The 18097-nt window shown below is 35.6% G+C and overlaps 1 protein-coding gene across 2 annotated transcripts in view; it reads left to right on the top strand.

Moving 5' to 3' along the window:
• Window positions 1–18097, top strand: part of LOC117338075 (GDP-mannose 4,6 dehydratase-like) — a 45578-nt gene that overhangs the window by 2855 nt on the left and 24626 nt on the right. The window contains exons 3-9 of one of the 2 annotated variants that reach the window (XM_033899265.1): window positions 580–667; window positions 1628–1672; window positions 4989–5076; window positions 5549–5560; window positions 12469–12578; window positions 16634–16832; window positions 17204–17308. In XM_033899265.1, coding sequence (XP_033755156.1) covers window positions 580–667; window positions 1628–1672; window positions 4989–5076; window positions 5549–5560; window positions 12469–12578; window positions 16634–16832; window positions 17204–17308 — 647 coding nt within the window. The remainder of the gene's footprint in view (window positions 1–579; window positions 668–1627; window positions 1673–4988; window positions 5077–5548; window positions 5561–12468; window positions 12579–16633; window positions 16833–17203; window positions 17309–18097) is intronic. The other variant, XM_033899266.1, reaches the window with a different exon arrangement.

Raw genomic sequence — 18097 nt, 5'->3', positions numbered from 1 at the left:
ATGTACAGGTTAGATATGTTTAATGTTTAAAGTCAGTGGCCTGCTGAGATAGAATTGTGTAACAAATTGGTCAACAATATACAGTTTGAGGTATTTTCATTATCGTGTATCTGTTCTTTTCATAATACATACTTCCAACCATACATCTCCAAATCCCGATGTACATCAATTAATATACAGTTATCGATGTGAAAAAATGAAGCCAGTTTCCATCAGTAGAAACATCACACTGTATTTGAAATGTAAATGACAAAGTTCAAAATAAAACCGTCATAGAAATATTAATATTTTCCCTCACTTTAAAAACGACAAATGTGGCGCAGTGTCGATCAAGGCCCAACTTACTCCATTTCCAGTAATGGTACGTTACATGTACTGGTGTTGAGTAAAAATAATGTCAGCTTATAAACATTGTTTTTATTACTGGAAAATATGAAAGCAGTGTGCAACTATATCTGTACTGTACGTGTTACGGTCCACCCGTAATTTCATTAACGTGCTGTCATTTAGTACACCCACCAAAATTAACCAATGAAATTACTTCTTTTTCCATTTCCGGTTTCTTCCTTGCGTTGACAGGAATTCCTCATCCACGTTTACACTCTTCAGCATGGCGACAGGAGCGTCCACGAAGAAAATTGCCCTTCTTACCGGTATTACCGGACAGGTAAAGTAGCACACGTCAATATATGCCTTAACTCAACAACTTTTTATATACTGCTTCTCATTGTTGGGGTTAACTTACTTACTTTACAAGAATTCAATGAACCGTTGACAAAATAGAACCACCCGGGTGAACCCCCTCCCCTACCCGAATCAAGGCCTCCTCCCTCTACCGTTTCCAAACTCTACAGTGAGTGCAGTATATTATCCAGAATTCGGACTTCATTCCCATTCCGTTTTGCTTATTCCGTCATAAATATCTCATTCCATTGCATGACGGGTGTCCAAATATCGATCCTTATCATCCGTGCAGTAAAAATATATAAATATGGAAACGTTGGTACAGTAACGTCAACGGTCACTGTGACGATGGCCAAACACGTGTGAAAGCGAAGACCACCGTTACGGTGGTCTGACACATATGTCTAATCTACAGTACGTAAATTACATCTTACCCAGTCGTGTCTGCAGTTGAAGGGAGATAACTAAGTGAAAATTCACACAGACCATTATATGGGAGCAGCTAGTCTAGAGTCCAAGGGAATCATATTGAGAAGCAAGTTTTTTGCTCACGTATATTTATGAAGATGTTTTCAAACAAAGTCATATTTTGAAAGTGTAACATATTTAAGTCTGTTATTCAAGTTGGTTAAATAGTTACAGCGTCCATGCCTATTATCACGACTAACATGTAATTATTATTACCGTGACGTGAAATAGAGTGGGATATTGAAAGGTCAATATGAATTCATGTGTGACCAGAAGCTTTTGTTTTTTTTGTGAATTAATACTTGCCTTAACACAGATCATCAATTGTTGAAAACGACGCCATGAAAATGCTCACAATATTCTGTACCATATTTTACGTCTATCTATTATGTTCATGACAATAATAGGCGTGGACCCTATATAGATATTTGTATTACATTTGTACATTACTTAACGCATTAATCTTTTATTACAGGATGGGTCCTACTTGGCAGAGTTTCTCCTTGCTAAAGGTTATGAGGTAATGTATTGAAAAATGAAGAAAGAATAAGAAAGACTGGTCGTTTTCTGTAGTGTTTACTTGATCAGTTGTCCTGTCACTGTCTGTACCTGTACCTGTATCAGTCAGTATATATCCACTGCTCCATTGTCTACTCTTTTCATTTATACATTTATAATGTATATGCACAAAAACATTATTGTCTATTGTTGGATAAATATGTATAATCCATATATATTTTTTTGCAATAATATGACATGTAACTGATTTAAAATGACATCGTGTCCCAGCTCATCTATAAAATTAGGTCCCACAGAGTACCATAATCCTGGTAGTCAATTTCTCATCATGGCTATATAGGAGATAGTTGATAGATTCTTAATATAGAAAGGCTCAACACTTGAACAGCAATACCTACATAGTTTATATGATAAAAAGGGCTCAGCTTTGATACCTTAATTCATATAATAATGATTCTATCATTCAGTAATAAACCTTGCTGTCATTTTGAAATTTTTGTTTAGCACTGATCCATACTTTCTTTCATTTGTTTAAATGTTGTTTTTTTGTCAGGTTATCTATTTGCATATTTTTTAGCTCACCTGGACCGAAGGTCCGGTGAGCTTATGTCATGGCGCAGCGTCCGTCGTCCGTCGTCCGTCCGTCCGTCAACATTTGCTTCAAATCGCTACTAGTCAAAAAGTTCTTATTGGATTTTGACCAAATTTGGTCAGAAACATCCTTGGCAGAAAGGGAACAGATTTTGCATAAATGGTGACTCTGACCCCCGAGGGGCCAAAAGGGCGGGGCCCAATAGGGGAAATAGAGGTAATTCCTTTAAATCGCTACTAGTCATAAAGTTATGAATTGATTTGAACCCAATTTTGTCAGAAACATCCTTGGGGGAAGGGGAACAGATTTTGCATAAATGGTAGCTCTGACCCCCGAGGGGCCAAAGGGGCGGGGCCCAATAGGGAAAATAGAGGTAATTCCTTTAAATCGCTACTAGTCATAAAGTTATGAATGGATTTGAACCCAATTTGGTCAGAAACATCCTTGGCAGAAAGGGAACAGATTTTGCATAAATGGTGACTCTGACCCCTGAGGGGCCAAAAGGGCGGGGCCCAATAGGGGAAATAGAGGTAATTCCTTTAAATCGCTACTAGTTATTAAGTTATGAATGGATTTGAACCCAATTTGGTCAGAAACATCCTTGGGGGAAGGGGAACAGATTTTGCATAAATGGGGACTCTGACCCCAAAGGGGCAGGGCCCAATATGGGAAATAGAGGTAATTCCTTTAAATCGCTACCAGTCATATAATTATGAATGGATTTGAACCCAATTTGGTCAGAAACATCCTTGGGGGAAGAAGAACAGATTTTGCATAAATGGTGACTCTGACCCCAAAGGGGCCAAAGGGGCGGGGCCCAATAGGTGAAATAGAGGTAATTCCTTTAAATCGCTACTAGTTATTAAGTTATGAATGGATTTGAACCCAATTTGGTCAGAAACATCCTTGGGGGAAGGGGAACAGATTTTGCATAAATGGTGACTGACCCCAAAGGGGCGGGGCCCAATAGGTGAAATAGAGGTAATTCCTTTAAATCGCTACTAGTTATTAAGTTATGAATGGATTTGAACCCAATTTGGTCAGAAACATCCTTGGGGGAAGGGGAACAGATTTTGCATAAATGGTGACTGACCCCAAAGGGGCCAAAGGGGCGGGGCCCAATAGGGGAAATAGAGGTAATTCATTTAAAAATCGCTACTAGTCATAAAGTTATGAATGGATTTGAACCCAATTTAATCAGAAACATCCTTGGGGGAAGAAGAACAGATTTTGCATAAATGGTGACTCTGACCCCAAAGGGGCCAAAGGGGCGGGGCCCAATAGGGGAAATAGAGGTAAATCCTTTAAATCACTACTTGTCATAAAGTTATGAATGGATTTGAACCCAATTTGGTCAGAAACATCCTTGGGGGAAGGGGAACAGATTTTGCATAAATGGTGACTCTGACCCCCGAGGGGCCAAAGGGGCGGGACCCAATAGGGGAAATAGAAGTAATTCCTTTGAATCGCTACTTGTCATAAAGTTATGAATGGATTTGAACCCAATTTGGTCAGAAACATCCTTGGGGGAAGGGGAACAGATTTTGCATAAATGGTGACTCTGACCCCTGAGGGGCCAAAGGGGCGGGGCCCAATAAGTGAAATAGATGTAATTCCTTTGAATCGCTACTAGTCATAAAGTGATGAATGCATGTTCTAAAAGCAATTCTTGAGGTCTTTCAGACCTTAGAGAGTCTGGACTTCATTAATCTTTAAAGCAGTTCGGATTACCACACTATAACCATATATAGCATTGTTAGAGATTTACAAATAAAACAAATTGAATATGAACATTATTTTGACATTTGGCCTAATCCAACCAGGTGAGCGATACAGGCCCCATGGGCCTCTTGTTCTATTTTAGTTTAATTTTCCTTATAAATGTACTTAACACTTTATGAATTGAATACTTCTTTTGTTTTATTCCAGTATCTGAATTTTCTATTTTACTATGTAATCATCCATGAACCTTCATTTCAAATTGAGATCCACTGGGGATCAAAACGAAGGATTCCATAAAAAAGTATTTGATGGAATCTTAGAATCATACAGATTGAAAAAAAATACTCCAAACTTCAATGCTTTAAGCATATAAAGTTTAATAGTGTTTTTCGTATAAATTCTGTACACCGTGAGATTGTGATGTTATTAGGAATGTACCCAGATCTGTATTGATGTGTCTACCATATAAATTCTGTACACCGTGAGATTGTGATGTTATCATGAATGTACCCAGCTCTGTATTGATGTGTCTACCATATAAATTCTGTACACCGTGAGATTGTGATGTTATCATGAATGTACCCAGCTCTGTATTGATGTGTCTACCATATGTTGTATAATGTTGTAGTTATATAAACATGACCATCCACATCTCTATTGATTTTAAGAATAAACCACCAAACTGATGTTTAAACTCTTAAATGCAAATAAAACCAGCCTTTTAGCCAAGATGACATAATTGAAAAAACAAATACACTGTAGGGGTTTTAAAATTCACATGAAAAACTTAAATCAGCATTATTGATATTAGGTATACTGACTTGTAGTAAATGTGTAGATTTATATCTATGACAATAATAGATATAGTTTTTTCCTGAGTGATTTGTGTACATTATGTATGAAAGGTGGTAGCAAGCGAGTTTTTGTTGTATGTGTGGTGTGGGTTTATTAGCTCAGTTTCGAGTCTTCGGTGATTGGACTTGGTTTGTGGTATATTTGTCAGGTACATGGTATCATCAGAAGAGCCAGTACATTCAACACATCCAGAATAGAGCACCTGTATGCTGACCCAAAATGTCACACTGAGGGATGTAAGTATATACATTAATATTTATTTGACAATGCACATGGATGATGCATGCTGTCGATTCCAGTCTATACTAAACTTTTGGAAGTAAATTACATCAGAAATATGTGTGATGATTGTTATATGTTTCTAATACTAAATATTATATATAGAAATATCATACATTTTATAAGTAGCATTCTTTTCATAAAAACTGTTTGTATCATCAAAGTATTAAGTGCATTTTGAAACTGTTTGCATAAAGACTTGTTTGTTTGGCATCTTGCATGTCGTTTTCAACAGTGATGATTTTGCCTATAATTTACTTGGTAGCTGTACATCTTTAATGACTATGTTCATCATGTTGCATTTTGCCAGATCATTTTGTCAGCATCATGTGATATGCTTTGTATGCTTTATCATTGGTCATGTGACCCCAAAGCATGTATTTTTCCATTATACCTATATATATATGTAGTGTTTGTTTTTCTCTACAGTGGGAAGAGGCAGTAAGTACCTGCTAATGTATATCTATGAATACTTGCATGTAGTTCTCTATCAAGATCCTTTTCAGTTGGGCTCAGTGTGATGTTTATATACCTAAGTACAAGATGAGAAAAGTTAGGAGAATTATTATAATTTCATAGCATTTAAAATTTACAAAAAAAGCTAAGCAAAATCTTTTTAAATATTTGGAAATATAAGGGAAAAACAAAGATTAAAATGAATTACACTGTTGACATCACATACATGTATCTAGTTGCCAGTTGCCATTCAGCAGTTCTAATCTAATCACCATGGCAACTAAAATAGAACCAGTTTGAGCCCTAGCTGTTTCTTAATCAAGAATCCTCTTCTTGCTTCTTTAATATTGTAGTGTACAATGTTTAACACATTTTCCACACTGAAGACTCTTTGGGGATTTCTTTATTAATAGTTTAATCATATAATATAAGATGCTGTTGGTCGACTGTTTTATCATCTTACATTATTGTGTCGACTGTTTTATCATCTAACATTATTGTGTCGACTGTTTTATCATCTAACATTATTGTGTCGACTGTTTTATCATCTAACATTATTGTGTCGACTGTTTTATCATCTAACATTATTGTGTCGACTGTTTTATCATCTAACATTATTGTGTCGACTGTTTTATCATCTAACATTATTGTGTCGACTGTTTTATCATCTAACATTATTGTGTTGACGTTTTATCATCTAACATTATTGTGTCGACTGTTTTATCATCTAACATTATTGTGTCGACTGTTTTATCATCTAACATTATTGTGTCGACTGTTTTATCATCTAACATTATTGTGTCGACTGTTTTATCATCTAACATTATTGTGTTGACGTTTTATCATCTAACATTATTGTGTCGACCGTTTTATCATCTAACATTATTGTGTTGACGTTTTATCATCTAACATTATTGTGTCGACTGTTTTATCATCTAACATTATTGTGTTGACGTTTTATCATCTAACATTATTGTGTCGACTGTTTTATCATCTAACATTATTGTGTCGACTGTTTTATCATCTAACATTATTGTGTTGACGTTTTATCATCTAACATTATTGTGCCGACCGTTTTATCATCTAACATTATTGTGTCGATTGTTTTATCATCTAACATTATTGTGTCGACCGTTTTATCATCTAACATTATTGTGTCGACCGTTTTATCATCTAACATTATTGTGTCGACTGTTTTATCATCTAACATTGTGTTGACTATTTTATCATCTGACATTATTGTGTCAACCGTTTTATCATCTGACATTATTGTGTCGACCGTTTTATCATCTAACATTGTGTCGACTGTTTTATCATCTGACATTATTGTGTCGACCGTTTTATCTTCTAACATTATTGTGTCGACCGTTTTATCATCTAACATTATTGTGTCGACTGTTTTATCATCTGACATTATTGTGTCGACCGTTTTATCATCTAACATTATTGTGTCGACTGTTTTATCATCTGACATTATTGTGTCGACCGTTTTATCTTCTAACATTATTGTGTCGACCGTTTTATCATCTAACATTGTGTCGACTGTTTTATCATCTGACATTATTGTGTCGACTGTTTTATCATCTAACATTGTGTCGACTGTTTTATCATCTGACATTATTGTGTCGACCGTTTTATCTTCTAACATTATTGTGTCGACCGTTTTATCATCTAACATTGTGTCGACTGTTTTATCATCTAACATTATTGTGTTGACGTTTTATCATCTAACATTATTGTGTCGACTGTTTTATCATCTAACATTATTGTGTCGACTGTTTTATCATCTAACATTATTGTGTCGACTGTTTTATCATCTAACATTATTGTGTTGACGTTTTATCATCTAACATTATTGTGCCGACCGTTTTATCATCTAACATTATTGTGTCGATTGTTTTATCATCTAACATTATTGTGTCGACCGTTTTATCATCTAACATTATTGTGTCGACCGTTTTATCATCTAACATTATTGTGTCGACTGTTTTATCATCTAACATTGTGTTGACTATTTTATCATCTGACATTATTGTGTCAACCGTTTTATCATCTGACATTATTGTGTCGACTGTTTTATCATCTAACATTATTGTGTCGACTGTTTTATCATCTAACATTATTGTGTCGACTGTTTTATCATCTAACATTATTGTGTCGACCGTTTTATCATCTAACATTATTGTCGACTGTTTTATCATCTAACATTATTGTGTCGACTGTTTTATCATCTAACATTGTGTTGACTATTTTATCATCTGACATTATTGTGTCAACCGTTTTATCATCTGACATTATTGTGTCGACCGTTTTATCATCTAACATTGTGTCGACTGTTTTATCATCTAACATTAATGTGTCGACTGTTTTATCATCTAACATTATTGTGTCGACCGTTTTATCATCTAACATTGTGTTGATTGTTTTATTATCTAACATTATTGTGTCGACTGTTTTATCATCTAACATTATTGTGTCGACCGTTTTATCATCTAACATTGTGTTGCTTGTTTTATTATCTAACATTATTGTGTTGAAGATTCTTGCCTTGGTGAACATCTATCATTGTTTAAACATATTACAGTACCAATTAATGCTACCTCATAACACATAGTTATGTTAATCCATAAGTCATGTTCTACACCACCTTAGTTCAATGTGATATGTAACATGATATGGGTTAATGTATATACTGGTAGCTAAGCCAAGAAAGCCTAGAGCTGCCTACCTAAAGCTGTAGTCACAAGTATAGTGTAGCAGCCATTGAGTCAACTGTTTACAATATTTATCTGTAGTAAGCTTATGTCTGGTAACAAGCCCACCCATTCAGTAAAAATGCTAACAAACGTTGTCCTGTGATAGGATCAACCTAGCGTCAAAATGTATGTATTGTCCCCATTGGCTTGTTACAAGATAGATATGATAGTCATGATGAAGGGTTTAAGGGGAATGTCAATCTAATTAAAATTAGACTTGTAATTTCCGCTCCTCTGCGATACACTGCAATACAAGATCTTACAACTCCCCGCAGGAGTCATCCCAGCCTCTGTGGTCAGTCAATCAGCACGCCACCTGTGAAATTTTCAGTATGATTTTATTCTTCGGAAATATTAATACTTACACAACGTTCCCAAGGTATTCCGATGGCCGATAGCAACGGTAAACAACATGGCTTCCCCCACTCCGTCTCACCAAGAAAACTTCAACAAATTTATTATTCAACAAACGTGTGCTGTTCGTATGGTTTTTCCTTCATCGTACGAGACTGTCGAGTGATAGACAGCGAAGGCAACAGCGCTGTGAAAAACTAGTTTGAAAGGGAATTACGGGGGTAATGATTTTCAAAAATCCAGTTGGCAACACAATCCGTCCCGTCGATGAGATATTATTTGATCTATTTTTCTTTCAATGTAACGTCCAGCAGATAAGCATTTTTTTTTTAATTATAATGGCCATTAAGATAATCTACCAGTAATGTTTGTGAAATTTTGCGTACATGTATTTCAAGTCAAGCGCTGAATTGAGTAGTAAATACTATGGAGACGCAACCGAATGCTCATATAAGACTCTTTGTCATTGGTTGATTAATGAGCAATGACGTCATTGACCAGTTTTCTTTGGCTTATATTTGAAGCTCAAAGGTCATGCTGAGATGACCTCTAATGGGGTATTGTTAGATCTTGCATTGCAGTGTATCGTAGAGTATCGTAGAGGAATGGAAATTACAAGTCAATTAGATCGAGGGGAATGTAGTATGAGACCTGGGTATTTATTTTTCTCATCTACACTCAACATTTTATAGTGTGGAGAGGTACAGTTGTGTGATTGCACAACGTTCCAAAAACATTGTGCAGACATCGTGCGCACAAATGTGCGATACAAACCGCACAGCTAACGATTGGTTACTTCGTGCGCACATCGTGCGATCACATAACTGTACCATATGTGTTCTTTTGTGATGATATACATTATACAACATTCAAGGCATCAAGTAGAACCTTACATGTATGTTTTTAGCCCACCATCATCAGATGGTGGGCTATTCAAATCGCCCTGCGTCCGTGGTCAATGGTCCCTCCGTCCGTCCGTCCGTCCGTAAACAATTCTTGTTATCGCTATTTCTCAGAAAGTGCTGAAGGGATCTTTCTCAAATTTCATATGTAGGTTCCCCTTGGTGCCTAGTTATGCATATTGCGTTTTGAGACCAATCGGAAAACAACATGGCCGACAGGCAGCCATCTTGGATTTTGACAATTGAAGTTTGTTATCGCTATTTCTCAGAAAGTACTAAAGGGATCTTTCTCAAATTTCATGTAGGTTCCCCTTGGTGCCTAGTTATGCATATTGCATTTTGAGACCAATCAGAAAAACAACATGGCCGACAGGCAGCCATCTTTGATTTTGACAATTGAAGTTTGTTATTGCTGTTTCTCAGAAAGTACTAAAGGGATCTTTCTCAAATTTCATATGTAGGTTCCCCTTAGTGTCTAGTTATGCATATTGCATTTTGAGACCAATCGGAAAACAACATGGCCGACAGGCAGCCATCTTGGATTTTGACAATTGAAGTTTGTTATCGCTCTTTCTCAGAAAGTGCTGAAGGGATCTTTCTCAAATTTCATATGTAGGTTTCCCTTAGTGTCTAGTTATGCATATTGCATTTTGAGACCAATCGGAAAACAACATGGCCGACAGGCAGCCATCTTTGATTTTGACAATTGAAGTTTGTTATCGCTATTTCTGAGAAAGTACTGAAGGGATCTTTCTCAAATTTCATATGTAGGTTCCCCTTGGTCCCTCGTATTGCAATTTGGGACCAGTCTGTCCTGAAAACAATCTGGCAAACAAACAGTCATTATCGCTAAATCTCAAATTTCTTATATAGCTAGGATTCCCTTGTTTGAAAAGTACTGGAGGGATGTTTCTCAATTTACACAGATTAGTAAAATGAAGGGAAAAGTAGAGAGAAGATCAATCTGACATAGAACGTATAAAGATCATTCAATGGTGGGCGCCAAGATCCCTCTGGGATCTCTTGTTTACTCCCCAAAATGAGATCTTACTCTCAGGTTTGAAGTGACATATCTATTTGTCAAATTTTTTACCCTTTCGATTTCAAAGAAATAGTGACTAGACTTCAGAAAAAGCTAAAAATCAAGGGTCAATTCTAGGATGCCCTGACATTATCTATAAATAAGTGATGGGATTTGGCAATACATTAATCAAAAATAGATTGTTTTGCTAGACAACTAACTGATAAAAACAGGTTTCATGTATATATTTTCCCATGTGATATTTTCATTGAAATGTTGCCCAACCTTTTATTAGGTCACCAGAGATGAAATCTTGCACGACTTATTGTGATTGTCATTTGTCCTTCATTGGTCATTTGTCCTTCATTGTTTGTCATCTGTTGTCTCTCAGTGTTATAGCGTAAAACAAATATTTTCAGCTTCACATAAACCCATATTCAGATTTAATCAAAATTTTACATTGTTCTTCCCTGGCCAAAGATGCACCTTATTTGTTAATTATATGGTCCCCCATCCCCATGCAAGATGATTTACTAAACTATTACCTCAATCTCCATGCAGGGTGATTTACTAAAATATTACCCCAATTATATGGTCCCCCCTCACCATGCAGAGAGATTTACTAAAATACTACCCCAATTATATGGTCTCCCATCACCATGCAGGGTGATTTACTAAAATATTACCCCCCAGACTGTTCAACCTCAGAATCTGTAGCTCACTGCTATACTTCTATTAGATAAGGCTTCAGTTTGAGAATTTTTAGACAGTTTGGAGTTGTGCAGTAACATGTATGCTTGTGTGTTGTTTATCTATTCACTGTTGCTGTGTTTTCTACAATTTGTATGAGATCGTATGTGGTACCCACTTATGGTGCTCCGACGATTACGGAAACACCAATTAAATGATACACACTGACTAAATGATGTTGTATTAAGTGAGGGTAAATAAGCATACTTTATTGGTCATAATTAATTTCTCATGTTATTTAAAACCATGTAAGAATCCTATTGTTGTGAAGCCATGCCATGTTTTAAGGTAAAAGTACCCATTTAGGATCACCAAACATCGTTAAGATTTCAGAAGATAAATCATGGTCATTCATGGTTATATCAAAAGTAGAATATCGAAAGGTCGGAGCTCAAATGGAATAATTATAGAAGGCTTTGTCTTAAACATTAAGCTGTTCCAGTGTTCCAAGTGCCAGTACTCAAAGAGATTACACAGTGAATTTTATTATACAGTGTATTGTGCATTTCAAATGATCAATTTTTAGCCCACCATCATCAGATGAATTAAATTTAACAAGTGTGATATATTAGATTATAGTATTACATTGATTATTCTTGTCGTGTATTCTATCTATTGTTCCACACACTATTTTTTAAGTGGAAGAACAAGGGAAGGCAGTTGACAGGACTTGAGGGTCGTTAAAGGCGGGAGAATTTAAATTACGTTAATAAATGAGGAGAAATGGGATTTTAAATCACAAGTGATAGATATAAGCATTGGGCTGCTTTCAGTTGGCATTCATTGACATATGAATGCCGACTGGACAAAGGTATGTTAAATTTACCTTGCTTTGTCCAGTTGGCATTCACAAGTCCTTGAATGCCAACTGAAAGCAGTTAATGCTTAAGTGCAATGCTAGATTTTTACATGTGAAGTTGTTGCTTTATCAAGCTTCTTGTGTAACAATATTGCCTGGCTTATTAGTATCTGAAGAAAATTCCATGATTTCCTTTATCATGCTTTGATCATCATAATAAATACTTCCATACCTTATGCAGTATATTGTCTGTGGTAAAAGGGATTATCTCTGTATAGAAATCTGTTAACAAACACAGTGTTTATTTTCAGCCATGCACCTACACTATGGTGACCTAACGGACAGTACATGTTTGGTGAAGATTATCAGAGAGGTTCTACCACATGAGATTTACAATCTTGGTGCTCAAAGTCATGTGAAGGTAAGTCGATTATTTAAATGTCAAGGTGTGATCAAGAAGTCACCTTATCTTACCTGAATACAATGTGTAGGTATGCTGGGTATGGTAATCTGCTATTTAATTTTAACTTAGGATTTAAATAGTGTTATGGATGACACACAACCCTTCACAAGAATGATGTTAAACCTGCTCTATTATATAAAGGTATTAATTACTGCTAAGTAATTACCTGTTGCATGATAATTGGTGAAAACAATCACTGTGAATAAACCTCTGTGCCTCTACAAATGAGTAGCCATTCACACCAGGCAAGAGAAGCAGATTTCTTTTTGTACCTGTGATTGAATTACCTCCCTTGTACCATATAACAGCTTGTGCATTGTGAGAAAGGTTGCCAGAATCCTTGTTGATCATTGTGTTTTATTGTATCTGAGCCTTGTAACATGTGACAAAGCTACATGTAATGTAGAAGATTTGTTGTAAATGATATTGATTATTTCAAGTGTACCCATACAAACAAATGTGGGCACTATTAATCCTGCTGTAATGTATGCTATATATAATCCATTAGGGACATATGGCCTTTACCGACCGATGTACCCATACCTGCTGTAAAGTATGCTATATATAATCCATTAGGGACATATGGCCTAACCGACCAATAGTAAAACACTTTACTTTTGTATGTAAATGTCTCTCACTGTAGATAAAGATCAATTTACTTCCAAATATGACAAATGTCATGAGCCGTCAGCTGGCCCTATGTTGACTTTTTAATTTGTGTTGACATATCTCACTCATTCTGTAGCTTGTGTCATACAACAATGTACCAGTTTGTACCTGTATATTGATTACTTATAATGTTTTATCATATTACTGACCTGTTATGAAGTGAATTTACTTTATCACATAACCGACCTTTTATGAAGTGAATTAACTTTATCACATACGTAATTGACCTGTTATGATGCAAACTTGCTCTTGTAATATTTTTGCATGTGTTGCTTCTAAGTGTAATATACTCTGGAGTGTTTTTTCATTGTTTGTGGCATCATAATTGGACAGTGATGTTGTGTCATGAAAATCGAAAATGGAAAGTTTATCTGGTAGGCTAGATAATGGGAAGCTTGTCTGGTTTACTAAAAAATGGGAAGCTTGTCTGGTATACTAGATAATGGGAAGCTTGTCTGGTACACTAGATAATGGGAAGCTTGTCTGGTTTACTAGAAAATGGGAAGCTTGTCTGGTAAACTAGATAATGGGAAGCTTGTCTGGTATACTAAAAAATGGGAAGCTTGTCTGGTTTACTAGAAAATGGGAAGCTTGTCTGGTAAACTAGATAATGGAAGCTTGTCTGGTTAACTAGATAATAGGAAGCTTGTCTGGTTAACTAGATAATGGGAAGTTTGTCTTGTTTACTAGATAATGGGAAGTTTGTCTTGTTTACTTGATAATGGGAAGCTTGTCTGGTTTACTAGATAATGGGAAGCTTGTCTGGTTTACTAGATAATGGGAAGTTTGTCTTGTTTACTAGGTAATGGGAAGCTTGTCTGGTTAGCTAGATAATGGGAAGCATTTCTGATATACTTGATAATTGGAAGCTTGTCTGGTATACTAGATAATGGGAAGCTTGTCTGGTTAAGTAGATAATGGAAGCTTGTCTGGTTAACTAGATAATGCGAAGCTTGTCTGGTTAACTAGATAATGGGAAGCTTGTCTGGTTAAGTAGATAATGGAAGCTTGTCTGGTTAACTAGATAATAGGAAGCTTGTCTGGTATACTTGATAATGGGAATATTGTCTGGTATACTAGATAATGGAAAGCTTGTCTGGTTAACTAGATAATGCGAAGCTTGTCTGGTTAACTAGATAATTGGAAGCTTGTCTGGTAAACTAGATAATGGGAAGCTTGTCTGGTATACTTGATAATGGGAAGCTTGTCTGGTTAACTAGATAATGGGAAGCTTGTCTGGTTAACTAGATAATGGGAGGCTTGTCTGGTATACTAGATAATGCGAAGCTTGTCTGGTTTACTTGATAATGGGAAGTTTGTCTGGTATACTAAGTAATGGGAAGCTTGTCTGGTTAACTAGATAATGGGAAGCTTGTCTGGTTTACTAGATAATGGGAAGCTTGTCTGGTTAACTAGATAATGGGAAGCTTGTCTTGTTTACTAGATAATGGGAAGCTTGTCTGGTTAACTAGATAATGCGAAGCTTGTCTGGTTAACTAGATAATGGGAAGCTTGTCTGGTATACTAGATAATGGGAAGCTTGTCTGGTTTACTTGATAATGGGAAGTTTGTCTTGTTTACTAGATAATGGGAAGCTTGTCTGGTTAACTAGATAATGGGAAGTTTGTCTTGTTTACTAAATAATGGGAAGCTTGTCTGGTTAACTAGATAATGGGAAGCTTGTCTGGTTTACTATACAATGGAAATTAAATGTAAAGCTCAAAACCCATGAAGTATACTTTAAATTTGAAATAGGGACGGCAGCTCCAAAATTTGTAAAACGAAAAACCTATAATTTTGTCTGCAGTATACTACTAGTAGAAGAAACCTCACCAATTTCAATTAGTTTATGTTATGTAATACAGTAATATAATTTAGATGACAACAAATATTTTCAATATGATTACTTTTTACCATGATATAGGCTGGTGTGAAAGAAAACTGGGGAATTAAATAATTAATAGGTGTAAGAACTGGAGACCCCCACCCACTGTGATACAGATCCACATCACACTCTCAATGGGCTGGATAATGTATTCAAATTAATGTCGGTATGATACCATGGCTGTAGGGGCTGCGTGGCCCTTTGCCTTTGTGGTGAAGGGAAGACATGGTGAAGACTGTAGGGTGTTGTAGGGTATCTATAACAGGACTAGTGACGTCCCACTGGCAATGAGAATGACAGAGAAGTACCGGGGTGTCACTGTTCTGTCAGTACACTGATTAGCTGTAAGTCCCAATGTTTACACAACTGTCCCCATCACTTGGCCATTTTCTTCCCTCAAATTGCTTCATTCAGACATGTAATGGAGGATTTGGTCTGAAACAAACTCATTACACCGCTTCCCGATCAGCACAGAGCTAAGTGACATGGTTATAACTGTCCACTCTCATCCGACTTCCATTTCTTTGTCTCTTTTTGTTTCTATGTGTAACTAATACAAATCAATTCAACATTTTTGGTGAATTATCATTTTTCTCTTTAAAAGGATATTTTTCTGAATTCTGATAAATGCTTAATTTGACACCATTAGTTAAACACCTGGTAGATAGACATTGGGTTAAAAGCATTATAATACTTAAGTTTCTCTGATTGAGTTTTATTGTTTTTTCTAATGTTAACATTGATGGTGACATGCATATCAGCTAGAACAGCTGATTATCAAACAATAAAACAGTGAAAAACAATATACATGTATATTATATACAGAAATGAATTCATAAAACATTAAGGGATTAGATGCACAAACCTATATTTTTGGAAGTCATCCAATCCGGTAATATTACATTGTAAGTATAAGTGTGTCATCCGACCAGGTAATAGTACATTGTATGTACAGGTGTGTCATCTGACCAGGTAATAGTACATTGTATATACAGGTGTGTCATCAAACCAGGTAATAGTACATCGTATGTATAGGTGCGTCATCAGACCAGGTAATATAAGTATAGGTGTGTCATCCGACCAGGTAATTGTACGTTGTATATACAGAGCGTTTTCTCCCTTATTGGTGATGTGGCTCTTTTGTCTCATTTTGTGAGGACTATAGTTGAAACTGCAAATTTTAGGAATTTTGCTGTAATATAAATGAATTTCAATATGTAAAGGGACCACTATCAGCCATGTTTTTAAAAGAAGCCTGACATGTATTACTTATTATTTAGACAGAAAAATATGTACTTTTCAAACAAATTAAAAATGAACATCCAAGGTTTGTTTCATAACAAAATATTGAAAAAAATACACAAAATTTCACGAAATTGGAGCCTTTGATAACAACTGTTTTAGATATAAGAATTGGAGACCTTTCCTATTTTATTTGGTCAATGTAATTTTGTTACAGGTGTCATTTGACCTAGCGGAATACACAGCTAATGTGGATGCTGTGGGAACCCTCAGGATACTGGATGCCATGCGTACTTGTAACGACCTTCTACCTACGGATGTAAAGTTCTACCAAGCTTCCACGAGTGAAATGTTTGGCAAAGTTCAGGAGATCCCACAGAAAGAGACCACCCCTTTTTATCCACGGTCCCCATATGGTGCGTACAAGATAGAATAGACAGAAGGATTGTTATTTAACGATAAAACAATTATACAGTGAAAGTAATATTTTACAAAATCCTGCTGTCAAGATTGCAATCTAAACTAATAACTGATATAGTATTGACTGAGATTTTAATGATGAAATGAAATAACTTATTTAAATGAGCTGTAATTATTAATTACAAGGATTTTGAACTCTCATTGTCAATTAGCACAAAAACATGTATTACTTAAAGTTTAATTACCAGAAAATACAATACAAAATGGAGAATATAAAATACTGAGGTTTATTTAATATAACCATTTGATGTGATACAATAAAAATTTAGAATTTGACCTTCACTCCTTGACCTTGTGACTTTTGTAGGTGTGGCCAAGGTCTATGCCTACTGGATTGTGGTGAACTACAGGGAGGCCTATGATATGTATGCGTGTAATGGAATTCTTTTTAACCATGAAAGTCCCAGGAGAGGTGAGTTGTGTGGATATAGATATCTGGTTCTTTTTTATGATTAAGGAAATGTTAAATCTTTGTAATTACTTTATTAGTACAGTATCAGGACTACAATATACCCAGGTATGTTAAAAAGGAAAATACTGGTGCAATATATTACCATCAATCAAACATTTGCCACTGTTGAAGTTCAATCTATAAAGCGTTGGACCAATCAACTTTGGGTGAACATCTGGGTGTGGTTTGTTCCCACCTGGGGTAGTCTTTGATTCTCAGGATGATTAGATCATAGACTGTCCTAAATATTGTTGTGTTTGTGTCCCCAGACTTTACCTCAGTTGCTCTGAATGGCATAAGACATGCCTTGTATAAATTGTTTTGGGTAGCCACCAGCTGCTACAATGAGTATACACCTAAAAATGACACTGACTGTTCATGGACAGTAATCATAGCAAAGAATCTGCTTTAGATTTGTTTAAATGTAAAATTTGTCTATTTTACAACAATTGCAAAGCATGTTATATCAACTTAATATATTAATCTAGATTAATCTAATTTAGATTTGTTTGATGAAAACCAAGCATGGAAAATATTTTTTGAGGTAAGGAAGTAAGTGTAAAGAGACAAGCATTCAATGTCTTTGACAGGATCTCCGGTAATATATTGTTATTTACAAAAGCCTTTTCTATTTCCTGAATTACTGATAATATTTGTAAGATATTAATTTATCATGGTTTAAAAAGTTTAGTTTATGAATGTATATTTAAAATCAAATACCAAATTAGTTTTATCATATCACATAGATGT

The sequence above is a fragment of the Pecten maximus genome, chromosome 11, assembly GCF_902652985.1.
Source record: "Pecten maximus chromosome 11, xPecMax1.1, whole genome shotgun sequence".
Classification (NCBI taxonomy): domain Eukaryota; kingdom Metazoa; phylum Mollusca; class Bivalvia; order Pectinida; family Pectinidae; genus Pecten; species Pecten maximus.
The sequence above is the reverse complement of the archived record's forward strand: the minus strand, read 5'-3'. Positions and strand labels throughout refer to the sequence as shown.